Genomic DNA, 26,955 nt, shown 5'->3' with positions numbered 1-26,955 from the left:
TATATATATATATATATTTTTTTTTTTTTTTAATTTCCTGCTCATGGATTGTGGCTGCAATTAATAAAATGTTTTTTTTTTATTGATGCAAAACATTTTGGTGTGCCCTTTAGTTTTGTCCCTTGAAAAGCAATTTTTTAAAATTAAGTAATTTTGTTGGGTGGTCGCTCGACTTCCATTATTCTCAGGTTTTCTGTATGTTTGTATGTAATGGACAGCTCTGGAGGCCAGAAGAGTCAACCGATTTTGATGAAACTTGACAGGTAGGTTCATACCAGGATCGAGTTCTATGCTTTTGAGCACCGTTGCTATGGACGCCACCGTTGCCTAGCAACGGGACTTTGAAATTTTTGAAAAAATCCTAAAATAAATGTTTTTTCGAGAATCAAAAATCGGCTTCTGCGCTTTTATGCACACTATAATCAACCTCTTTGTCAAAAAATTTCAGCCCGATCCATCAAAAACTATGAGTATTATGCAATTATGTAGCGACCACCCATGTCGCCTACTGGCTTGTTTGGGTCTTTTCCTTTCATGTTACTCTAGTTTATGGACAATTCTGTCGCTGTAGGCCTCACCTCTGGGTTGTTTTTGCTCAGGATAACGCACTGTTTACCATCCACGTGCTGAATCTCATGAGGGATGCTCGTGTGCGGAGGGAGGTATGGTTGAGGAGTCGAGGACGGGACGCTTGGTGATCATCGGCAGTTTTTCCCTTTAGAGCTCGTCCAAACAATTTGTCTTGGTGGAATCCGAAGTGCAATTGGTCTTTCTCAGTCGGTTATTTGTCAGCCTTGTTTTGTATCCTTGTGCTGTCTTGTTCACTGCCCTTTCGAATGTTTTTTTTTTTTTGTATTCTGCCCTTTCCTATGTTCACAGCTCAGCACATTCTACTTCTTATGCAATTTCTATTACATTCCATACCTGTCATGTATTTATTTACTGTGATGTCATCTGGCTTGAAGTGATGATGTATTTGGATAAATATACATTCGTAACTTCAGCAGGAACAAGTTGTTGCCCATTAAAATAAAACAAGAATATTTATTTTCCTCGATGAACCAGTTTGATTAAATTTGAAGTACGGTATTTGTATTTCTTGGAGCTGAAATAAAAAAAAACGTTTTGGTTGATGAAGTAATTTGTGATGAAAAGGGAGCAAAAGGATATTCGGAGAAAAGGAATTTTTTTTAACGTGACGTGTAATTGAAGGTGTTTTATGGACGGCTCTTTGCAATGAAACTTTGCATCCTCGTGGCTTTTAAGTTCTGGCATGGTTTGCTTTGTGACTCGAAACGAGGTGAAAGATTTATGGTTGAGTCGGGCTGAAGAAACCTCTCGTCAATCCGCAGAATCTGTGAGAATTGTCTGCATATAATACAATTGGGAGTGCTTGTCTGGGCGCATGTGGCTGCTCTTCATTCATTGGGTCTTTCTTTTCCCCTTCTCCCAATTGTGATGAAGAAAAGTACAAAGATTATCATGTTGTGTCTACATGTTTAATGTACGAGTAATAGGCATCTCAAACCATCCTTGACCATGTTGTGGAACATTGGCCGAGGCCCTCACTTTTTTCTTCCTCTCACTTTTTCACTTTGATTCACTTTTAAATTGTTCTCTCAGCAACCGCTTGAGCGTTTGCCATGAAACTTTTAACATAGGAGCGCCTACCCATGGAGAATGTTTTCTTTTAATTCCTCCGCTGACGAAGTTGCTGGAGGCATTGTTTTTGTGTTGTCCGTCTGTACCTATGTACGTCCATGCTAGTTACCTCCACCACCGAAGGTGAAGGAGGTTTTGTTTTCACCCCTTTCTGTCTTTGTTTGTTTGTTTGTTTGTGTCCATGATATCTCAAAAAGTTGTAGACGGATCCGGATGAAATTTTGTGGACAGGTTGGGTGTGTGACAAGGACGAACTGATTAGATTTTGGTGAACATCCGGATTCGGATCCGACGACTCAAATTTTTCATGCGATTTTTCACCATTGAGAGATGGGGCCAAAAACAATATAAATGGTTTACATTAGCAGGAACAATTGTCTGGGTGGCAGAGAAACGGTTGCTCTGTGCGGATTATGCGGTTTCACCATGTGAGGCATAATCCGTGGCGATGCTTACCATAAGTCAGAAAATGCTTCTGATGTATAAACAACGAATGTGGTCATCATTGGTTAGATACTTATCAGTATGCCATCCTCATGCGGGCAAATAAGCCTGAAATCTGGATGGGTCGCTCCGTTTGATGTTTAACTGATGTTGACCATATAATCTTTGTCACTTGACAGAGTCACCGGGCCGAGGCCTCTGTGTTGGAGGTGACGCTTTGGTGGAGGACTGTGTCCAATAGGGATCGGAGGAGTGCTCGTCACACTCCACATGTTTCATATATATGTATATATATATAATGTTATATGAGCTTATATTATTATTATTATTATTATTATTATTTTTACAGCCATATCTTTTTAGTTTTTGACTCAATATTTTCTCTTTTATGAATTTCTTTGCTGCTTGATTTCACAGCACTTTGAAAACATTGTTTCCTTGTTGCGAGCCTGGGAGATCTTTACTTGTTTGATTTGCGTCCTTTTGTGCTCATTCATGACTTTGTCATTTTATGAAGCTCATGTTTGTGTATAATGTAGTTGAAATTGCAATTAACCCTGCATTCAATTGGAATATGCTGAAAACATTGTAACTGCAACATTGTTTGAAAATATGCAACCTCTATCAGTACAGCAACTGTTTTTATTTCTAAAATGTGATTTGATAATGTTTGTTTGTGTGTATCAATACGCAGTTTGCCAAGTACCGAGAGCAGAGGGAAAAGAGTGCAGGCAATGCCAGAGACAGAAAACACAAACCGAGGAAGGCGGCTGGAAAGGGACCCTCCGGAGATTCAAGCCTTGGTGGGGTTGCAGAGGGGGCTTTCAGGCCTGCTGCCCCTCACATGCTGTGTGGTGGAGAGTCTGTCAGCCAGGAGCACAGCTACGTCGTCGAGGTGTGTTGAGCAGGCCCATTGTTAGGGATCAAATTGTTGGTGTTGACGTTACATTCTTGCTGCATCCCACAGACCTCAAAAACTGATCGAGTTAAACTTTAAACTTAAAGCATCCATTGAGGTCTTTTTGAAAACCGTTTTTTTTTAAATGATTAAAAGACCCATCAGAGAATGGACAATGAAAACAAGTGCGTTGCATTTGTGCATGGAGTTGATCTGTTTAAGAGATGATTTTTTTTTACTTTATTTTTATTTAATTTTTTTTAATGTCTGCATGCTGAGGATTTGGGAAATGGGGTAGGGGGGTGGTTGAATGAGAATTGCGAAAGGAATGAAAAGAAAAGTATCAAAGCAAACTGTGGGAGTCGTGGAGAGATAAATGACGGAAGGTTTTTATACCGGGAGCCCGCGGAGCTAAGCTCAACCGAAGAGAGGAACAATTGCCATCGTCATGGTAAGATGCCAGATGATATTCTCACCTCAGAACTCTGCATCTGCCGGGACACTGCTGCTGGGTTGACATTCTGTGGTCAATATCCGTATCGCATAATCGGTGCGAACTCAACCTGGCAGCGGAACGGCCCCAAGTAGGTTTCTGATAATATTCATATAGCTTGTAACACAGTATCAACAATGACAGATGATTTCGCCGCTGGAATACCAGTGACAGACGCTAATTAGATGCCGCGAAAATCACGCTAGCTCAACCGAACAGCGGAACGGCTAAAACCAAGGCAGAATGGTAGTACCAGGTCCCTGAGTACAAAAGGAGCACTGACAGACAACTTGGTCGCTGGGCCCCCAGGACAGACGCTCCCTAGTTTGGGTTCCCTTTGGTTGCGCTAGCTCAACCGAACAGCGGAACGGCTAAAACCAAGGCAGAATGGTAGTACCAGGTCCCCTGAGTACAAAAGGAGCACTGACAGACAACTTGGTCGCTGGGCCCCCCAAAAATGAGGATTGAAAGAGTGAAGGTGAGCAGTGATTCATGGTTTTGGTAGTTTTACGAGAAGAGGGTTGCTGGCAGACCTTGAGCACCCTGCAGAAATGTGGTTGGGGGGGGGGGGACATATCACAGATGGAGCAGGGAGGGCGAAACAGGAGAGGAGATGGAAGAAGACAGAAAGACCACTGACGTACCTGTGGTGAGAGAGTGAGAGGCCCAAAGACAGCCTCATCATGGGAGATACCAATAATCCTAAATGCCTTGGTTTCCACAGCGTGAAGCCGAGAAAGGTGAGAGGCAGGAGCACCAGCCCAGAGGGGAGAGCAGTACTCCATCAGGCTGTGGACGAAAGCTTTGTAAGTGATCAGCAGCTCAGGTGGGCCAAGGAAGGACATTGCACCACGGAGGATTCCCAGTTGGCGACAGGCTTTGGAGGCCAGGTTGGAAATTTGGCTTTCCCAGGAAAGATCATAGCAGATAGTGAGACCCAGAAGCTTGAATGAAAGGACTTCTTCCAGAGGATTGCTGAGAAAGTAGATTGGGGGGGGGGAGGGGTTCCAAACAGTCGTTTCGGAGAGACATAGTGAAAGTGTGAGATTTGTCAGGATTGAAAGATATGTTCCACGTATTGGACCAGTTTGTGATTTTTTATCTAGGTCTGCAGAGAGCGAAGAAGCTGCTGCTTGCTGGTCTGAGGGATGATGAATGGTATGGCAGAGGGTGGAGTCATCAGCAAAGAGATAAAGAGGATTTTCCAAAAAGTCGGAGATACCATCGATGAAAACCAGAAAAAGAACGGCCCAGAATGCTGCCTTGAACTTCAGCCTGGACAGCAAGAGGGGATGAGAGAGATCCATTTAGGGCCACATGTTGGCTACGACAGGAGAGGAAGTCTGCTAGCCATGAGTGGAGATGGCCTTGGATGCCATAGGAAGAGAGTTTGGTGAGTAGGGCAGGGTGCCAGACCATGTCAAAAGCACGCGATATGGCTGGACCTCCATTCATTGTTGGGAGGGCAGAAGCAGCATATCCAGGGTAGAGTGACCTGGTCTGAAACCAAATTGATGATTGAAAATCAAGCCATTGGAGAGGAGGAAGGATTTAATGGCTGAAGCGATGATGGATTCCAAAACCTTGCTGATATTTGGGAGAAGGCTGATTGTTCTGTAGTTGCAGGGTTCTGTTTTTGCACGTTTTTTATGCAGAGCGGTAATATTTGCTGATTTTCAAGCAGGTGGCAGATAACATTGAGCAAATGAGAGGGTGAATAGAACGGAGAGAGGTGAGCAAGAGCAGAGTAGCAGGTTTTTAGGACGCGTGGGCTGATGCCGTCTGGACCGTTTGCAGAATTTGAGTTGAGGTTTGACAGCAAGATCTCCACTTTGTCAGAAGAAAAGGACACACAGTCCAGGGACAGTTGGGTGCGACTGGGTAAGGTGAGTACCGAATGCGATGGGTTTCGGACACAACATGTGGATGCAAACATGGAGTTTAGGTATTCTGCCTTTTCACTTTTGGTGTCAGCAGTGTGGCCCTTTAGTGTGGTGGCCACACAGCAGTGTGGTTCCACCTCCATCCCTCCATGGGATGGACGTGGAACATACATCAGAAACAGATTTGATTGGACGCCACCAGGATTTGAAGGATGTTGTTTTCTGGCTCTCCGGAGGGTAGATACACACTTGTTCCGAGCTTCATGGAAGGAACTGAGATTACCCTCAGTTGGGTTTGCTTTCCATGAGGCAAAGGCAAGTTGTTTCAGGACAACTTCCTCACCACAAGCTTCAGTGAACAATGGGCGGGGGGGAAGGGTAGGACAACTGAAGATGATGGGATTAATCTGTGCATGAGGGAGAGCAAGTTTCTTTGAAATAATTCACAGTTTGAGTTGATGTTGTAGAAAGTCACGATGGGAGACCAGTCTAGAGGTTTGATGGCTGCTTGAAGACCCTGCCAGTCAGCCTGAGTGAAATGCCACACTCGACGGTGCTGAGGTGGTTCTCTGATAACAGCCAGAGAGATGTCCACTTTGACAAGCACGTGGTCAGAAGAACCGATTGGAGCGGAAGAACAACAGATATTATCAGGCAAATTTGTTAAAATCAGATCCAGAAGAGATAGAGTACCATTGGTTGAGATCCGGGTCGGGAAGTTGACTGATTGAGTCGCAGAAGTCTTTTGCGAAAGTGCCATGACAGGTTATAAAGGTACCCACACCCAGCCAACTGGCTTGATGACAATTGATGTCACCACATATGAGGAAGAGAGAGATCGGATGAGAGGATAGGAGTTGGTCAATAGGAGATTGGAGTTGGTGTGATTGATCACACAATAAAAAAAAATTTGGGTCTAAGGGTGTCTACTGGGGGAGGGGGTTGGTCCCAAAAATATCCATTTGCTTCTTCTCAGAAACTACACACACGATTCCCATGAAACTTGACCACCACCTTCATCACCCCCCGTGATGTCCTAAAATTTGTTCACGGCATTAGAAACATTGGGTCTGAGGGGTTCTATGGGTGGGCGGGGCGGGGGGGGTTGTGCCCTGAAATATCTATTTCCTTCCTTCTCAGAAATCTCGCACAATTACAATGAAACTTGACCACAACCTTTATCGCCCGTGATGTACCAATGTTTGTTCATGGCATAAAAAAAAAATCCATAGGTATTTACTTTCTTCTCCGTTACATATTTTGTGGGTCATCCATGCTTTCCAATGGTTCCCTGATTATCTTATCCAGCTACTACCAGGTGAGTGCCCAGGGGTATTGCTCCTCTGTTTCTTCTCTCAGTCAGTGTGAATCACTTTTCCTCCTTGCGTACCTCCATCCCCCCTCCCCCCTCCCGAGTACTCCTTGGTAGTTTTTGAACCTGCTGCCCTTTGTGTCTGTCATTCAGCTCCTCCATTCACGTAGATAGACCCTGAAATATAAAATAATACATGTTGCTGCTTCCTGACAATGTGAAGGACATGCATTTTGTTGTTTAATACCAAAGTTGATGTGTAAAAGGTTTGAAATGTTTTTCTTTTTTTCCTATTTGATGTGGTTTGGGTTTTTATTGTTCCCACCACTGATTCCCAAAATGAGAATGTTATGCGTGTGTGAACGGTTTTTGTTTTTTAATGCTACCCGTACACTTGACATTAAATGTGGCTTTTTTTTGGTTTTCGTTGTATAAAACAGGGAAGAGATGAAACAAACCTTGGTTCGGCTTAAGTCACATTTGGCTTGGCGGCCGTAGGGTCTACAAAATCTACGGCCTCTAGCAATTATAGGGCGGCCGCAGTATTTCCACGGTCACACAATGTAGCAGTCACACATGTTTTTATTTTTCAGGGAGCCGCACGGGGTATTTAGAAATTGTGGAGACCGAAAACGTGGGGGTGACCTTAGGGTCTTTCATTTGATGTCGCACGGTGACCTTAGGGCGTCCCTGCGGCGGCCATAGAATTTTCAAGGCAGATGCAAGGTAGCCTCAAGGTGCCCGCAAGGCGACCGCAGGTGGACCCTAAGGCGAACGTGCAGCCAGACGGACGGTAACGAGTGGGTATACATACCAGTTCTTTTTTTACTGAAATAAAAATATACCAGTTCAGAATATACCAGTATATATAACTGAATATACTATAACTATAATATATATAACTGAATATACCAGTTCGGAGTATAGGCAAACACCTATACTCCGATCTCTAGCGGTAGCGCACGGTCGACGCAAACTGCCATGGAGGCCGTACGTAGGACACACGGTGGGCGTAGGGGAACCGTGTGTCGACCCTGTATTGCCTGCATGTAGTCACACAGACCGCAAGGCCACCGTACGTTGAACACAGGGACGCATTAGGACTACCCTACGGCGACCGTGGAAATAGTTCGGTCGCCGTAATTTTTTGGGGGTTGGCAAAATTCATTTTTCATTGATAAGAGCCTACGGCAGCCGCACAAATAACGCAAGCCCACCGTACACCCTACGTATGGTCGACGTGGAACACATCTACGTCACAGCTTGGCTTGTCAAATTGCTACGGCCAACGTAGAAATGAAAAAAGTTATAACTCCGCGCTATAATTCCATGGTTACCCCGACGGTCTGTAAAAGATAGCCATATGGCGTAGGGCCACCCTGAGGCTACCCCAGAAACTCTGCAGCCGCCGCACGTTTCTGTCAATTCAAGGGGGGGGGTACGGCCGCCGTATCCTCGCCGTAGAGCAAATGTGACTTAGGCCTTAGTTTCAACTCTTCCATATTTCAACTCTACCTACTTTATTAAATTTCTCTGCCATGGCAGTGAGGCTTTTTCTGTTCGGTTAATGCCATGCTTCTCACTGCAGCCTGAGAGTGAGTTGTACTCAAGCACTACGGAAGAATATTCTTCGGAGGTGAGTATTTTGATGCTTTTATAAAAAAAAAAATTCTTTAAATATGACATTTTGAAACGACACCATTTTCTTCACACTTTATGAACATTAGTGTGGTGGAAATTAAAAAGCTTATTTTTATTTGCATATATTTTGTTGTTTTATTTTTGCTTAGCATGATGATTATTTTTCACCCTGATATCCTTCATTTCTTCATTGAAATGTACTACCAATGTAGATAATGAGCAGGCTCTCCACACTTTCTCAAATAACTGTGTGCTGAATAGAAAGTCAGTGTATGAAAACCTTTCAAGGCCAGAGGTATGGGGGTCACCTACTACTGGCCCCCATCTACTGGAGGTATCTCGATGCGCTCTCATGTATCCTCAGCCATTTTAGGCAACAAAATACATGTTTCAAACCTTTGATATTTCATCACACCATTTGAAAGCCTTTATCCCTGAGCAGGGGTCAGCTTTTTGTGGGCTCCAATCATGGTACCCTTTCTTGTGGCAATGTTTTTACGGCCGGATGCCCTTCCTGACGTCAGCCCTTTCGTCGCCTTCGACTCTGCAGGGATAATTACCAGTATACTGATGCTCATTTCGCTGACCTTTGGAAATATGACAGGCTGAGTCAACCCCCCTGATGCTAACTTAGCGGCCAGGGGGGCTCAAACTCAGGACCCCGAGGATAAACCTTTGATATTTATGAATTTAAATTCGGAAATGTTATGGTAGAAAGGCATAAAATGGAAATCATTTCACTCGATCAAGGATTAATCAAGAGAAGAATGGTTTATGCTATTAAGTTACTTTCTCGAGCAATATATTTTTTTGCTCCATGTTCACCAAATTCCAATGCAGTCGCAAAACACCCTGGATAGCTTTACGCCTCCACTGATTGTGGTGAGGTCATCGGCTACTTGATTTATTGAATAAGTTATTTTTCTCAATTTTAGATTTTTATTATTCACCAGAAAATACAAACCGTTGTTTCACTGACTGGAATATTAAGGGGTTGCGGGGGGGGGTAAAGAGGGGAGTGAAAGAGAGGGGAGGGAAGGGGGAGGGGTTTGGGAGGGAGAGGGGAGCGAGGAGGGGTGAGGGAGTCGGAGCGGATGAGGATTGTGGGGTCGATACACGGAGGGGGGGGGACCTAGATGGAAGAGTGGGATTGAAGAGAGTGTGTGAGTTTGTTCCAAAGGCAAGGAAATAGAGGAATGAAAGCGTGGAGGTGAGCAGTGATTCTTGATTTTGGCAGTTTCACAAGAAAGGGGTTGCTGACGGACCTTGAGCGCCCTGTGGAAACATTGGGGGTGGGGGACATATCGCAGACAGAGCGGGGGGTGGGGAGAGTGAGGCCAGAGAGGAGACTGTGGAAGACTGAAAGACCACCGAACTGCCTGCAGTGAGAGAGTGAAAGACCCAAAGACTCAGTTCCACTGCAGGAGATACCAATTATGCTAAAAGCCTTGGTTTCCACAACGTGAGGCCAAAGTAGGTGTGACGTAGGAGCGCCAGCCCAGCAGAGTAGAGAGCAGTACTCCATCAAGCTGCTGATGAAAGCTTTGTATGTGGTTAAGAGCTCAAATGTGCCAGGGAAGTACTTTGCACGACAGAGGATGCCCAGTCGGAAACTGGCTTTGGAGGCCAGGGTGGAAATGTAACTTTCCCAGGAAAGATCATGGCAGATGGTGAGGCCCAAAAGCTTGAATGAACGGACTTCTTCAAGAGGATTGTTGAGAAAGTCGATTGGGGGGGGGAGAGGGGGGATGGTTCCAGACGGTCATTTTGGAGAGACATAGTGAGAGTGTGAGATTTGTCAGGGTTGTAAGACATGTTCCATGTGTTTGACCAGCTTGTGATTTTATCAAGGTCTGCAGAGAGTGAAAAAGCTGTTGCTTGCCGATCAGAGGGATGATGGATGGTACAGCAGAGGGTGGAGTCATCAGCAAAAAGATAGAGGATTTTCCAGAGTCAAAGAGATCTTTGATGAAGATTAGGAATAGGATGGGGGCCAAGAACACTCCCTTTGGGGCACTCCACCCTTGACAGGAAGAGAAGAAGAAAGGATTCCATTGAGAACCACACGTTGGTTATGAGAGTGGACTTGGTCAGGAATCCAAGAGTGGAGTTGTCCTTGGATTCCATTGGCAGGCAGTTTGAGGAGTAAGGCGGGATGCTAAACTCTTTCAAAAGCTCGAGATATTTCCAGAAAGATGGCCCTGATCTCATGTCTGATATTGAGGGCATCCATCCATTGTTGGGAGAGTCGAAACAGCATGTCCAAGATTGATTGACCAGCTCTGAATCTGAATTGATGATCTGAGATGAGGTTGTTGGAGAAAAGGAATGATTTTATATCAACTGCGATTGACCTTGCTGATGATTATAAGTAAGCTACTTGATCTGTGGTTGAGGGGATCGGTTTTTGCACCTTTGATGTAATGCAGTGATGTTTGCTGATTTCCAAGTCGATGGAAGATGACCGATGGTAAACGACAGGATGAAAAGTTCAGAGAGAGGGAGTGCAAGAGCAGCAGAGCAGGTTTTTGCGACACGTGAGCCGATGCCGTCTGTTCCAGTTGCAGAGGCAGAGTCTTGGGTTGAAAGAACTTGTGGAGCAGTTGGGTATGACTGGGAAGGGTGGGTACAGAGACAGAGGAGTTTGGGACACAATATTTGGAAGCAAACACTGAAATGAGGCATTCGGCCTTTTCACAAGCGGAGTCGGCTGTGGTGCCATTTGAAGTGAGGGAAGGGATGGAAGGGGAGCATACTTCAGAGACAGACTTTGCAAGGTGCCACCAGGTTTTAGAGAATGGAGACAGCCCCATAGACCCAATTTCATTGCGGTAAATTCCAACGATCTTGAAAGCCTTGGTTTCCATGGCGTCAAGCTGAGCAATGTGTGAGGCAGGGGAGCCAGCACAGAGTGGAGAGTATTACTCCATCAAACTGTGAATGACTGCATACGAGTCTGCAGGTTTAAGGCTGCATTCATGTTAAATCCACCCACCACACACTGAATTATCTGTCATATATTTACGTTATCTATTCTTAAGAAAAGAGATTGTAAATGAATGATGATTGAAAAGTATCAGAAACACCCTCTCCCTATATGGGTGACTATTTAAGGCATATTCTGTGGGCAGCTTTTATTTAAGTTCCAGCTGAAGTCCTCTCACTGTCTGCAGTCACTGTTGTTGCCACCAAGGGATAATTTTCAATAGCGGTTGTGAGCTTTTTACTTTGGCAAAAAGCTTCCGCAAAGCTAATTTGCTGAGGGCTTTTCATTTTGTTTGCCAATGTAAGGTCGGCACTAGGCCCAGTCTATGAGTGACATGTGATTTCACTGGAAGTTGGGCCAACTCCAACCCGGTTGGCCTGCACTTTAAATGGCTGCATGTGTCCGATGTACATGAGCCAGTAAGAGGAAGCGTAATATACCGATGCTCTATGAACGCAACAAACCCCGCAGTTTTGAGATCAGATTTCAACAACAATCAATATAATGACAAATATATATTAATATGCAAGCTGATATTGCAGTAATCAGGAGAAGCAACACGCTACTTTGTTGTCGTTCATAACATTACGGTCACAAAACAAAAAAATTGATTTTTTTTTTTTTGTTAATAATCAAAAATAGCTGGCGGTACTGCTTTACACAGGTGTATGCATACCTCAGTTTGCCAGCCTTTATGGAGAGCCTGGAACGAGGCAACTCCAGGTCAGTAATTGAGCTCAATATCGATTCCAAGCAATGTAAATATGAAGTTGTTCTCATGTCTGACAACGTATTGCATCAATTTACCGAAGAGCTCCTTTCACACTCGCTGACTTTCACGCAAGCCAATGACAAAAGTGTCGACTGGAAATGGTTAAACCTTAATTATTTTGTTTTAAGTGTTGGTTCATCCTTCCCATCTAGGTGGATGCTGGTGCCAAGTTGTCTCATGGGAGGCGACAGACAGGCATGCGGGTACAGTACAGCCAGTCGGGCTGATCCCAACATTTTGGTAGCATGGCACTAAGGCCGCATGTTGTGCCGCCAACAGGCAATGCGGAGTTTCCTTCCTTGCTGCGCATGTTACATACCAACTAACCAAGCATCGTGCTGCAGTGCTCCCAATATATGAACATCATGATGCTTTTTTTTTCATGATGTCATCAATTGGCAGCTTCCACTGTTTCTCCAAGACCTTTCTTTGATTCGTCAATAGAGAAGACAGTACTGTGACAAAACCCCCTGTGTCTCATATTTTCAATTGCTTTTTCACTTGTTTGTTTTTTTTTCATCAGTTTTCTTCTTGCACTGTCGAGCTTATGCTCCCATGCTCTTCTCTTGCGATCTAATTACTAACAATCGAATGAGTGGGTGCAAGTACTTTGCAAAGAGTTTCTATGCTGAAGCTGCATCAAATATGTTGACCTTTATGATAACATTTAATTTGAGTTATAATTCTTTTATTTGAACAAATTCCACCCACCATTATTTTACAGTGATGGTAATTTCAAGAATTAACCACTCAACATTCGCTGCTTGAGAATTGGTGATCCTTCAGCAAAAACTCTTGAGTCTCTTATGTTTTGCTGTTGTGTACTCATTCGGATGGGATTCCCTGCATGCCTGGCAGGAAGAGGAATGTGAAGAGGAAGTGACAACTCCTGAGATCTCTGCAAATCAGCAACAGGAGCTGAACAAATTGAGACTGCATGTGGAGGAGCTGGGCAAGAAGCTTGAGGAAAAGCAAAGCACCGTGCAACAGCTTACAAATGAACTTCAGGCCATGAAAGCCCGCCTACCCCAGGAACAGGTCAGGAGTGAGGGATTGAGTGAAAAGAAAAAAATATTCATGAAAGATGAATTTGCACAAGAACAATCTGTGACCTTTGGCATCAGTGTGAACTTTCTGATGATGCAACAACTGATGTTGCCACAGCTACAGATCGAGTCGGCCATCAAGGAACGAGATGATGTAATAACTCGGTTGACGAGCAGCCTGCAGACAGCACGGCAGAGTCGGGATCAGCTACAGGACGATGCACAGCTGTTCACGAGCCAAATTCACACCTTGCAACTGCAGCTTCAGCAGGTTAATGGCCACAGCCTTCAGTACCTCCTGAGTTTGTTTATCAGCTCACTTTCCACCCCACGTAAATAAATAGTTGGGTTTGAACAAGAAATTCCATTTGTATAATGACTATTTAATAATTTTTTTTTTATTCAGTGGGGAATGGGCGAGTAAGGGAGAACTTGATCTTTTGTTTATCCTATTTTACTGTTGGCCTTAACAGGTTGGGAGCTTTTTACCCATCCCATTATGATTACCTTCATGTGGACCCCCCCAGGCAAGTGAAACCCTTCGGCGCAGTGCCCATGGGAATGCCGTTGCAGACCTCTTGCAGGCCCAGCAGCAGATAATTGTGTACCAGGAGACGATAAATGAACAAGGTTTCCATCTCCGAGATTTGCAAGATGAGGTGAAGCAGCACCAGGAGCAGTTGCTTCTATTGCAGCAGCAGCTAGTCCAGGCAGCAGTGGTGAGCAGAGCAAAAGTTCAACTGAATATGGACTATCGGTGACATTGTGGTTTTCTCATCTTTTGTAGAAGTGCATCCATCTCTTCCCTTTGTTATTTCTTGTTGAGGTGGATGGGCACCCTCTATCTGAAATGTCAAACCTTTGGCTTTGTTCAAGTATTATCTGGCCTGATTGTCATTTTGAGCATGGTGATGAGATAATAATAATCCTATATTATCAATTTGTCCAATTTTTTTTTTTTACTGATTTCCTTGCAATTCATGTTAAGGTGTTCTGTCTGCTAATATCTTTGTCCTATATTAAATATGTACAAGATTTTAAAAAGGAAAACTTGGGTTTGCAGACGAGTCTGACTTTTATCATTTGGTGCATTTCTGCTTCTATTTGAGTTGCTTTAGTTGTAACATTTTCAACTTATTTTCATTTATCTTTGCCTTTGCACACATGCATGAATTGATCATAACCTCTCCTACCAAAGGTGAAGGAGGTTTTGTTTTCACCCCTTTCTGTCTGTCTGTTTGTTTGTTTGTGTGCAGGATATCTCAAAAGGTTGTGGATGGATTCAGATGAATTGTTATGGACAGGTTGCATGTGTGACAGACTAAATGTTTCGATTTTGGTGAAGATCCAGATCTGGATCTGACTACAAGAATTTTCAAAGTGATTCTTCACCATTGAGAGATAGGGCTAAACTAGTATATAGCACAATATCTCGTAAAGTTGTGGACGGATTCGGACGAAACTTGGTGGACATGTTGGGTGTGTGACGGGGACAAATTGATATGATTTTGGTGAAGATCCGAATCCCAATCTGGACACGAAAATTATTTAATTTTCAAAGTGATTCTTCGCCATTGTGAGATGTGGCCAAAAACGATATAGTATTGCGCAGCATGATCTTTAAAAAATGTAATTGGCCTGGTATGTTCTCATGGATCAGGCATTACGTGGTGGAGGTATGCGCTCTACCAAGTGCCCTTCTAGTTTTGTGATTGTCCTCTTCCCTACCCTCACTCTTCACCGGCAATGTCTGAGTTGTAATTAATTTTATCGAAGGTGTTTTTACCAATAATGACTTTTTGCAAGAAAAACACACAACTCCTCAAATCGATTTCCTCTTTATACCAGGTACCAGGTTTAAAGTGGGGACATTTTACTTTTGCCTGAGCTCCATTGCTGACGGTCATCACTCAAAGCAGGTTTAATGAAAGTCATAATTCCAAATTCAGTATCTTGCTCACGTTGGAGATGTGACCAATAACTTTCACTTTTGTTCAAGTACAACTGTTTGACAACTGAAGTTCACTGCAAAATAATTTCCAGGAAATAGGTATTGTGGAAAATGTATTTTGTCAAACATTTTTAAATGAACTTTTTGGCTCATTGTACAACTGTCTTTGCACAGTTCTTATCCCTGCATATATCATCCTTTATAAAATGAATACCTCATTTTGTAAGCCATGTGTTATGGATGGAGGTTCACTTTCACAACGTTGATGTATTTTTTTGCGATTTGACCTCGAGACTTTATTCAGAGTTTTGGAAGATCCTAAATGAGGCTTTAATAATGATCCAGTTGCAGAATATCTTTGCTTTTTGCACTCTATTATTTGGGAGAATGAAGTTTGTTCTTGTGGCAATGACACATTCATTTTGTTTTGTTTTTAAGATTATTTCTGAGTAATACTTGACATTCTTCCATTATGCAACCATTTTTATCCCTTGATAACTAGACCTTTGAAGGTCCATTCTCAATCCTTGAGAATAATATTCAATGGTGGTGGTGTTTGCAGGTTTCAAAAGGAAAGGAAGATTGCCTTGCTGATCTCAACACAAAGTTGAAAATGAAAGAAGATGCCATTGGTGAGCTTAGTGGGATACTTAACGAAAATGAGACGACAATAATTGATCAAAGCCACAAAATTAGGGAGCACGAATCTGTCATCTTGGAGTTGAGGGAAAAGAATGATAAAGTAGACCATGATTCTGCTCTCCTTCAAGACAAATTATTTTTGAAAGAGAAAGAGAATGAAAAGATTAAAAACCAACTGTCCACCATCATGAACAAGGAGAGGCAGTCCTCCAACCAGGTCAGGGAGCTTATGGGTAACATCGAGGAGCTGCAGAAGCAGTACCACGGTACTGGTGGTACCGATCCAGCAGAGCTACTTAAGAAGATGGAAATAGAAATGCAATTCAAGTTTGACCAGCTGCGCACCGAGATGGATGAAACTCATGGCTTGCAGCTCATTCAAATGAAGCAACAAATGAGGGAGCAGCACAAGAATGAGGTGGAAGAACTTAATGCCCTTCACAGAGCTGAGCTTGATAGGATCGCCACGCGTGACATGAGTCACAGCGTCGATGATGAACAGATTGGGTTGATGAATTTGGCAATCAATGAGTTGAACATCAAATTACGGGAATCACACCTAGAACGGGATCAGCTGAGGCAGGAGTTCATAAGCAATGCTAAGCAGGCAAAGCGGGAGTGGAGTGAAGCACAACGGGTTTATGAAGATCAAATTTTAAACCTTCGTTACCAGGTTAGTCAAGCTCATAAGCAGGTGGAAAGCTTTACCCAAGCGCATACTTCAGAAGAGCAACACAATACGGAGCTCAAGACACTGACAGCGACCATCGACGAGCTGAAATTACAACTTGCCGAAGCTCGTGCTACCACTGATGACTTGCAATCCAAGCATCAGCAAGAACTGACGAACTACAAAATCAAGTTGGAAATGCTTGAAAGAGAGAAGGAGGCCGTTCTGGATAGGATGGCTGAGTCCCAGGAAGCTGAGCTAGAGAGGGTACGTACTGAGCTCATATTTCAACATGAGGAAGAGATGAGTGCTTTTAAGACCCAACTGGAAAGCAGGAACCAACGGCAAATAGAGGGAATGCAAGAACTCCACAAACGGCAAGTGGATAACATGCAGAATAATTTTGGAAAGAATGAATTGAAGCTATCGAAAGAACTTGAGTCTCTGATTGCTGCAAAGTCTATCTTTGAAACAGAAGTGGAGGCACTGAAGAAGGAAATGAGCAAACTTGACAAAGAAACACAGGAGGCTGAAAGTAAAGTGCAAAGTGAACTGCAAAAACTTCATTCTGATCTCGAGGCTCTTGAAAATGTTGAAAAGGAAAAGGGAATCCTGGAACAGCAGGTTGCTGAGCTCCAAGATAAATACAAAGATATTCTTTCATTGAAAGAGAGTCTGGATTTGCAGCTTAGTGAATTGAGCAAAGATAATGAATGTTTGAAAAAGGGTGTGCAAGAAATTTCTAGTGCTGCAAATTTTCAAGAAATTGAGATCTTCAAGCAGCAACTTGCAGAGTTGGAAAATCAAAGAGGTGAGCTGCAAACTGAAAATGTAAAACTCAGAGAGTCTGAAACTGCACTTAAGGAGGAGATGAAACGTCAGAGAAACTTGTATGCTTTCTCTGAGAAAAACTTTCAAGTTAACCTTCAGGAACTTCAAGGTGAGCATGAGCAAGTTCTTGCAGAAAAGAAGAAGATAGAAATCCAGTTGATGCAGCATGAAAAAGAACTAAGTTTGCTTAAAACCCAATTGAAACAGGAAGTGAAGATGCACAAAGATGTGAGCAGCAAAAGTGATGCACTTGAGGAAGTTCAACCGCCTGTTCCTCAAGACCATGTGTTTGAAAGCATTCCTGAAAAACATACTTTTGAGTTGATGGAAAAGCTTGAAAATTCTGAAAAGGAAAAAGAAGAACTTAACACAAAGCTGTTATTTCTTTCTAAAATGTTGTCGACTAAGGAATGTTGTATATTGGAGTTGGAGGCGAAACTAGATGCGATCCAGGTAAAGCTTGAAGCTGTACAGACCCCGGAGAAGCCTTTTCGAACTGCTCAGGCAGTGAGTTTGCACACAGATTTTGCATCATCTGAGACGGTTGGTGAATCAGTCGTTGAAGAAATTCACTCCAAGACCCATGGCATGAAGAGTTTTCAAGAAGAACATGAAGCTTTGATATCCGAGCTTGAGCAGAGGGAGAATGAGCTTTCTTCTCAGCAAGAACTCAATCATTGCCTGAAAAACGAGATGGCTGTCCAAAGAAATCTGCTTGAACAGAGTGAAATTACCGTAAAAGAACTTCTGGATGCACAGACTTTGATTGACGCAGAAAAAGAAGAAATTACAAGAAAATTAAAAGTTTCTGAAGAAATTATGTTTTCTTTAAGGGATTTGGTGAAAACTGAGTCTGAGCAAAAGTGGCTTCAACTTGAAGACCTTGAAAATAAGATGCAGCAGAAAGAGGTGGAGCTGAAGGCAAACCATTTGAAGGAGCTTGAAGTCCTGAATACTTTGCTGGGAGACTCCAGAAAAAAGATTACTCACTTGGAGCAGCAAACTGTTTCCTCTCGAGTGCAGCTTCCTCCTCAGCACACACAGGAGAAATGTATACAAACAACGACCGAGCAGGTGGGCAGGTCGGAGGATGTTGAGTCGGGTAGGTCAGAGGACGTCAAGGAGGTTGGCATGTCTGAGGAGGTTGGCATGTCGGAGGATGCCGAGGAGGTTGGCATGTCGGAGGATGCCGAGGAGGTTGGCATGTCTGAGGAGGTTGGCATGTCAGAGGAGACGGGCATGTTGGAGGATGGTGAAGAGACTGGCAGGTTGGAGGATGCCGAGGAGATTGGCATGTTAGAGGATACGGGCATGTCGGAGGATGCCGAGGAGACTGTCAGGTTGGAGGATGCCGAGGAGGCAGGCAGGTCGGAGGATGGCAAGGAGGCGGGCAGGTCGGAGGATGGCGAGGAGGCGGGCAGCTCGGAGGATGCTGAGGAGGTGGGCAGGTCAGAAGCTGCTGAGGGGGCGGGCAGGTCGGAGGATGCCGAGGAGGGGGGCAGGTCGGAGGATGCCGAGAAGGCGGGCAGGTCGGAGGATGCCGAGAAGGCGGGCAAGTCGGAGGATGCCGAGAAGGCGGGCAGGTCGGAGGATGCCGAGGAGGCGGGCAAGTCGGAGGATGCCGAGGAGGCGGGCAAGACAAAAGAGCTTGCGGTGACAAAGAAAAGCTCTGTTGTTCTCGTGACTGTTGAGGTAAGTGGGCCATTGTTTTGCGTTTTCTATGTTGAAAGGTCATGGGGAGCTGCATTCATATGTTGTGCACATACACATGAAACACCACCATATTTAACTTCAAATGCAACCACTGAGATTTGGGGGAAGTGACGTCACTTCCCAGAGCACTCTGGTTATCTGTGACTCAAACTGAACTAAATTAATGTGCAAGGTCAAGGTAATAGAAGCACAACATTTTTGTATTTGGTGTTAAATTTTTTGTGAGTATGAACTGTATAATTGACTTGTGGAATTTTGCTGTCTTTTATCGTAGCAATAGCAATGTGTGTTTTGCTTCCAATGCCAGTGAAAGAGGAATGCATTCAATTTCTGTTGTTTATCACATTTTTCAGGAAGACTACCAGCTCCACCTACTAGCTCAGAGGCTTGTGCTTACTCAGCTGCACGCAGCCTACGTAGAGGTACTGGTGAGAAACTTGGAGGAGGAGAAGGTTCTGGCTCTCCAGGTGCAATGTGATGCCATGAAGGCTACACATGCTCGAGAGGTTCTCGAGCTTCAGAGTGTCCGTGAGGAAGAGTTACGTGAGCTGCAAGAGGTTGAGAAGCAGAGAGCACGTGACCAGGTGGCAAAGGCTTTCGAAAGAGACCTCTCTGCTTCCACAGAAGGCCAAGAGGTGTTGCACCTTGAACATCAGCAGGCCCTAGAGCTCCTGAGGCTGCAGCAACAGGAAGAGCTCAGTGAGTCTCTATGTTTTTCTTTTGCATTTTGTATCCTCTTCCCCCATCTTTTTATGTAACGTCTCGGCTCATGGAAGAACAGGAATGTAATCTGATGGAAGTTTTGCAGACGGTGGGGCAACAGTTGGACATAAGTGCGGGCATGAATGGATGAATGAATTGCATGAAAGAATAGAGGTGAGGAACTTAGTTACCCTTGAGTAAGAGATTTGATATGGAAAGGTTGACATGATGACGCATGACGGTGGTGCACAGTCACTTTCCAACCCCTACAGGGAAAAGTTGTATTGCACTGCCTCAGTAATATCATTCCAAAAGTGGGAGAAAAGAGGAACAAAAGGAGTGGAGGTGGGCAGTAACCTGGAATTTTGGAGTTTAACAAGGAGGAGGTCCCTGAAAGACCTCATGCATTCTTGACATCCTGGGGAGGGTCAGAGGGTTGATAGAACATGGGATGGAATAAGGTGTGAGGAGAGGTAGTTAGAACAAGGACAAATGTGTCCAAGAGCCGTGTCCTCAAGGTTTTGTCTTCACCAGAAGAAGAAGAACAAGAAGCGGAAGAAGAAGAAGAAAAAAACAACAACAACTTCCGATATTTCGTCACGTGCCTTGATTGAGCCAATAGCGAGACCCGTCATGGACAATCGTCGTTCATGACGAGAAAATCGAGTATTTACGAAATTATAACACATTAAATGGAATAATCTTTAAATAGTAACGTGAACTTTTCGAAACTTTAAAGCAAATGTCCGAATATATTTAAAAGTTCATGATAGACGCTCTCAAAAGGCACCCTCAATGCGAGGATGTGTACAGGTGTTTAGTATTTAAGGAGATCCGGATCCTGTATATAAAAGAGCCGAGTCCTAAAGGTTTTGTCTTCACAAGAAGAAGAAGAGCAGCGCCGAGCTCTCTTGGAGCCACGTCTCGCAACTGAGATGCGGCCAAAAAGGAAATTGGAGGAGCCACCAATTTGTCTGAGGAAAGCAGCAGGCCTCGTACTTCAGTTTCTGTGTGGGACATGCCATTGATGTTGAGAGTTTTGGATTCCACATCTTCCACAAGGTAGAACAAACACAAAGTTCCAGAACTCGCCCATAGGGGAGTGCAGTATTCCACTGAGCTACAGCCAAAGACCTTAATGTTGGTTGTGAGATGTTCAGAATTAACAGAGAAGAACTTTGCATGACACTTGATTCCAAGTTTACGGTTGGCTTCGGAGGCCAGCTTTGATCCATGCTCTGCCACGAGATATTGTGACCGATGGTGAGGCTCGGCAAGGGATTTAAGCACATGAGGAATAAATAATACTTGACCCATGACTGCTTTGAAGAATTCCTACCTCTCCTGGGAGAGATCACAATTCCATAGAAGGCTATGTATTTACTGTGTGAGTGGAGGAAGTTGGTCATTTGGGATTGAATATGGCCTTGGATGCTACAGTGAGGAAGTTTGGCATTCAGACTGATGAATTGGTGAATTCACCAGTCTGGATGCACCATCCATTCAGGGTGCCAGATTGATGAATGCCCGAGGGCTGAGATATGCCCAGAGAGAAAGAACTCCTACCTAAAGTTTAATATTGAAGGCCTCGATACATTTTGAGACAGACAGCAGGAGAGCTGGAGAACTGTTTGGGAACAGCAAAGACTTGTTGGCGACGATAATTGATTCTATGACGTTGCTTAAAATTGGGAGTACACTTACTGCTCTGTAATTGAGTGTATCCATCTTTTGCACCTTTTTTCACCTGGGAGTGATGTTGGCTGCCTTCTCAGTGGATGGTACACAACCTAATGTGAAGGACATGCTATAGGGAGTAGATAAAGGATAAGCGAGACCACCGTTGCAGGATTTGAGAACGTGGGCACTGATGTCGTCCGTGTCTGTCTCAGAGGCTGAGTTGAGGTTTCGGTGGTTCAATGCTTTTTCTGCCTTCTCAGAGTAGGCATTGAGTTGGGGGGGGGAGCTGGGGGTGGAATAAGGTGGGGACAGAGAGGGATGTGTTGAGCACACAAGCTTTGGAGGTGAATGCAGGATGAAGAAATATCCCCTTGTCCTTCTGTCAAGCGGTTTACAGTGAAGCCATTTGAGGTAAGGCTTGGGATGAAAGGATGAAACTGGAGATGAAATAACTTTATGAGGTTGTTGCAATTTTAGCTTTTTGTTTATCTTTCAGGGCAGCTGCAAGAGGTTTCTGAACAACGGCTTGCACAGGTAAAGCAAGAATCCGTGGAAGAACAAGCACAGATAATTCAGGTGAGGTACAGAATGTCAAATAATCTGTGAAGAGATTTGCAAGCAAAATCATTTTGTGTACAACTTGTAATAATACAGCTGCTATTTTGTTGGATGTCCACAGTTATTAAAGGCTAAAAAAAATTTTTTTTCATTAATTATTCATCAAGTTAGTTTTTGGTCAAAGTATTTAACTCTAACATTAATTTCTGGAAACAATATTTTGCTGTGGTACACCCAACATAATTTCGCTTACTTTACCCGAGTACCCATAACGTAGTTTCATAACATTCACTCACAGCCAACCAATCCTGTAAAGACCTTTCTGGAAGGTGCCGCTTCATTAGCTCACCAGGACTTTAGTCGGGTGAGTTTATGCGATCGAGCAGTGTCCATTGGTGAGTCAGGGAGTCAGTCCGTAAATACTTCAGTTATCACTTGAAACAAAAATAATTTTGATGAAACTTGGCCACAAGCTTCATATCTGATGTTTCACGAAGGTTTAATGATCGCATCAATCTCTCCACTCACCAAGGGGGTCTACAGCGGGTTTTTTTGACCTCCCCCCCCCCAATTTGCTCTCTTCTCCAAAACGACACACACAATTTCGATGAAACTTGAGTACAACCTCTCACCATGTCTCTCCGAAAGGACCGTTTGCAATCCCCCCCCCACTCCCCCAACTATACTCTCAACAATCCTCTGGAAGAAGTCCTTTCATTCAAGCTTCTGAATCTCACGATCTGTCATGATCTTTCCTGGGAAAGCCACATTTCCAACCTGGCTTCCAAAGCCAGTCGCCGACTGGGAATCCTCCGTCGTGCAAAGTCCTTCCTCAGCCCACCTGAGCTCCTGACCACTTACAAAGCTTTCGTCCGCAGCCTGATGGAGTACTGCTCACCCCTCTTTGCTGGTGCTCCTGCCTCTCACCTTTCTTGGCTTCACACTGTGGAAACCAAGGCATTTAGGATCATTGGCATCTCCCGCAGTGAGGCTGAGTCTTTGAGCCTCTCACTCTTTTACCACGGGCAGGTCGGAACAGGAATGTCTTCAACTGTCTCCTCTCCAGTCTCGCCCCCCCCTGCTCTATTTGTGATATGTCCCCCCCCCCCATATTTCCGCAGGGCCATAAAGGTCTGCCAGCAACCCCTTTCTGGTAAATCTACCAAAATCAGGAATCACTGCTCACCTTCACTCTTTCATTCCTCTCTTTTTCCCACCTTTGGCATAAACTCCCACACTCTTCCAATCCCATTCTTCCCTTCAGGCCTTCAAAACAGCTGTTCACCATCATCTCTTCTCTTCCCCCATCCAAAACCTCGATCTTTTCCTCCTCCGTGAATCCACCCCAAACTCACCTCCTTCAAATTCCCTGCTTTCCTTCCTGAAAGTCCCTGTAGTGTCCATCTTGTATACCCCGTGCTCCCTGCCCCATCCCTCTCTCTTCCACAGATCTCCTTAGGTCTCTGTTCCCCACTATTTTGTCCTTCCTTCTCCCACCCCTCTTGTCTCCTACCCCCCTCCCCCCCACCTTGTTGTACGTTGTGTGTTCGCTCTCATATGAGCCTTTACCAATGTATACAAAAAAAGAAGAAAAAAACCCTTCATCACCCATGATGTACCAAAGTGTATCAACGGCATCAAAATTTGCGCTCATTAAGGGGGTCTATGGGGGGGGCTCTTTGGCCCCCCAAAATAGGTATTTACTCTCTTCTATGAAACTACACACACAAGTTTGATGAAACTTGACCACAACCTTCATCACACGTGGTGTACCAAAGTGCATTGACCACATCAAAATCTGCGTTCATTACGGAGGTCTGGGGGGGGGGGGGGTCGGGGAGTTGACCCCCAAAAGTTGGTAGTTGCTCTTTTCTCTGAAACTACACACATGATTTTGATGAAACTTGACCATAACCTCCATTATCCATGATGCACCAAAGTTTGTTCGCGGCATTAAATAAAATCAGGGTCCAAGGAGGTGTGTAGGGGGTTTGAGTGACTTGCTCCTGATCCAGTTGAGTTTCAGGACGTGTCGTCATATTTTTTTGAATTGGCTATAGCGAAGTCCTCTGGGAATCTTCCTCGGTTACCTGGTGTTTTCTGATAGTGATGATGTGATCTTCGCAAGGTGTTTGCAGTGAATCCACTTCAGATTCTAAGCCTCACATTTTATTTAACTCTGCTACCAATTTTCTTTTTCTGAGAAGGAGATGTGCTGTCGAAGCAGTTTCCTGGGAAAAGTATACTTTCAGCGATTTTGCTATACCATCGTTGTCTTCTGGTTGGAATCAAAATTAGGATATTCAAAAAACAAATAAAACAAAAGGACCATAACACTGTTAACAAAACCAAGTTTAATCACCATGCAATTTTAAATGTCCACAAGTGAATTTGAGCAGACAGGATTATGTCCTCCATGATGCATTGCCTGTTTAAGGATTTTATTTCACATTGGAATCGAAGCTCAGACACCTCGAAGACGCATCATGTCATAGATTTCCTTCAAGAACATTTTCATTGAAAGTCTGCACTGTAATAGGATGCTTAAGGCATGTTAATTTCTTGCTTTTTAGACTTTGACGTGTGTACATCTTGTGCTGTCTGTTGAGATCTTTAGACCGCATTACCCTGGATTAATACCCAAAAGGAGAGGGACCAAGACCTGAAAGGGGAGGCTTGTAGTGGTCAGATGGATTTTTGACATGTTTTTGTTGATGCCAGTTCTAGACAGTGCATTTTTCTGTTTTAATTGCTTCTTGAGCAGTACAAAATGTTTCGCATGAAATCTTGGAATAGGGAAGTTGAGGATGTCCTGTGAAAGTGTTTCGACCTTTTTAAAAAAAAAAAAAAAAAAATCTTTTATTGATTGTAAAAATGAACCATTGTTCTGCTGGCCTTTCTCCTATGCCTGCCATTTCAATGTATCTCTGGAATTTTTTGATTAATGACACATGTTGTGCCTCCAGGACTTGCGTCTTGAGGTGGAGCAGCAGTACGAGCTGAAGGTCGAGAGCTTGCGGCATGACCTTGAAGCTCGGCACTGGCATGAGATGAAGGCTCTGCAGGAACAGGAACAGGGTATGCGATACGCGTTCCAGTATTTGTGAAAGTCTGCATCTTGGTTACATTGGTGACACCGTCTTGTGAGCAGCTATGATGGCTTTGTCCTAATGATGTATTAATGTTGTGAACATATGAATGGTTGATTTCTGGATGGTGTTTTTGCTTGTTTAGCATCGTGCTATCAGTTGAAGCAGCAGTTCAGAGTGGAGATGGAGAGACTGCAGGCTGATCAGCAGAAGCTTCATCTGGTCAAGGTAAGACACGAGAGCCATTGCACTGGTTACGAAAACTTCAGTGCATAACCAAGAAGCGCCGAGTAATTCGTGGGATATGTTTGCACAGGAGGCAGAGTTGGAGACTGCATTGGCTCAACTCAACGTAAAGACTGAGGAGCTTTCCAGCCTACGGGATCAGCTTGCCTCAAGCCGAACCTCAAGACAGGAGCTTGGTGGTAAGTCTCCAGCTCGTCACCTTGTGGAACCTCGACATTCAGTGGATGCATTCATATTGCACTTTGTGGCTAAAAATAATTATTATTCTCAGGCGACATGTACCAACTCGATTGAACTTCTCCAAAAAACAATTCCTTCACACATCTTTTCTTGCTCGTTACGCTGTGCACACAAAGCAAATTGGGGTTAAGCAATTGGTTCATGTCTGTATGTCTCTCCGTCTGTCCACAAACATCACTTTATGATCGAGGAGCAACTTATTTTAATTTGATGTTATATTTTGAACATGAATCGGAAAATAAATCTGCTGTTTAACTACTTTGGCTGTGAATTTTCCCGATTGCACATGCACAGAGGAGTGAGATAATATTTTTACTCTGCCTGTCTGGTAGTGAAACAAAATTTAAGATCATTTTAAACAGGAAACTCACTGTTTTTAAGGATGTCATAAAGGACACAAAGAACAGGCATGAATAACTGATGTAACTTGTTAGAAAGGGTGGTGTAATAGCCGCTGCGTCAACTGCGGTAAATTCTAGAATTTATTTATTTATACGACTTTTAAATCTTTTTTGATATTAAAATTGTATTATTCTATCAAGTTCCCTGTGCCCGCAAGGGGCTCTAAACGGGGTAGGGATGGAGGAAGTAAAAATGCAAATGGCGACTTCTGTCATCGAACCGGCAAGCTGGGAGTAACAATTCACATTTATTGCCGATCTGATGTTATTTAAATGCTCTAATGGCGGTGAGATGATCAATTTGAAACTTCGTTCGATATATGTGGCTTTTTGATCCAAAGTGGCGAAAATAAAAATTTGTATCGATGTTAAAGGCAGTGACCATTTGCGAATTAACAGTAGGATGCTTGAACACTGTAGAACACAAATCACCTTCTTGTCACTTCCAAGAACCTGGATTTTTGCAGTACTTGGATATATTAAATAAGATGGTGTGTGAGACTGCTTCAATGGCAATAAATGTTCGGAGTTAAAAAAAGAACTTTAATACCATTATCTTGTTTCACTTGAAGTGTAAACTTGAACACTGCGTGGGGTAACGTGTTCTATGAACACTCTCGTTTAGGAAATTTTCAGATAGTACTCATGTATCACATGTGGAAAGCCACCAAATTCGATATCTTTATAACTTTTTTGTTGCCCCCTTGACCGGCCGCCAACAGAGCTCATGGTACAACTGCAGGCCCGTTCCTCGCAGCTGCATGATGTGGAGTGCTTGAAAAGAGAGCATGCTGATCTGACCATGGCCGTGGATGCACGAGATCAGCAGCTGGCTTTGTTGTCAGAGCAGCTCAAGATGTTGCATAAGAGCACCGACCCTCAGGTGAGCAAGTTTCTTGCAGTGAGTGTAGATCTTCTGTGTGTACATTACTTTCAGCAACTGTTCTGTGGGATGCATGATTTGACGAAACAGTGATGGGCAGGTTATTGATTAAAGTAAAACAAAAGGCTAATTTATCTTAATTTTCTTGTCTGGAATTAAACGTGCGTGTGTGTGTGTGTGTGTGTGTGTGTTTTATTTATATATATATATAT

General features: G+C 43.8%; 1 protein-coding gene across 6 annotated transcripts in view; it reads left to right on the top strand.

The window, feature by feature from the left end:
• AKAP9 (A-kinase anchoring protein 9) overlaps positions 1-26,955 on the top strand; it is a 172,142-nt gene that overhangs the window by 20,007 nt on the left and 125,180 nt on the right. For 4 of the 6 annotated variants that reach the window (XM_085878542.1, XM_085878540.1, XM_085878539.1 and 1 more), the window contains exons 2-14: positions 2,801-3,001; positions 8,281-8,328; positions 12,244-12,294; positions 12,950-13,129; positions 13,256-13,408; positions 13,665-13,856; positions 15,651-18,923; positions 19,298-19,643; positions 21,823-21,902; positions 24,851-24,962; positions 25,119-25,201; positions 25,290-25,398; positions 26,583-26,743. In XM_085878542.1, coding sequence (XP_085734668.1) covers positions 2,801-3,001; positions 8,281-8,328; positions 12,244-12,294; positions 12,950-13,129; positions 13,256-13,408; positions 13,665-13,856; positions 15,651-18,923; positions 19,298-19,643; positions 21,823-21,902; positions 24,851-24,962; positions 25,119-25,201; positions 25,290-25,398; positions 26,583-26,743 — 4,989 coding nt within the window. Of the gene's footprint in view, positions 1-599; positions 663-2,800; positions 3,002-8,280; positions 8,329-12,243; positions 12,295-12,949; positions 13,130-13,255; positions 13,409-13,664; positions 13,857-15,650; positions 18,924-19,297; positions 19,644-21,822; positions 21,903-24,850; positions 24,963-25,118; positions 25,202-25,289; positions 25,399-26,582; positions 26,744-26,955 lie in introns of all 6 variants that reach the window. The other 2 variants (XM_085878541.1, XM_085878544.1) reach the window with 2 other exon arrangements.

This window comes from Eptatretus burgeri, chromosome 4 (genome assembly GCF_056783735.1).
Source record: "Eptatretus burgeri isolate ZD-2024b chromosome 4, Ebu_testis_v1, whole genome shotgun sequence".
In the NCBI taxonomy this organism is placed as follows: Eukaryota; Metazoa; Chordata; class Myxini; order Myxiniformes; family Myxinidae; genus Eptatretus; species Eptatretus burgeri.
Note: the sequence above shows the minus strand (reverse complement) of the source record. Positions and strands in the feature narration are given on the sequence as shown.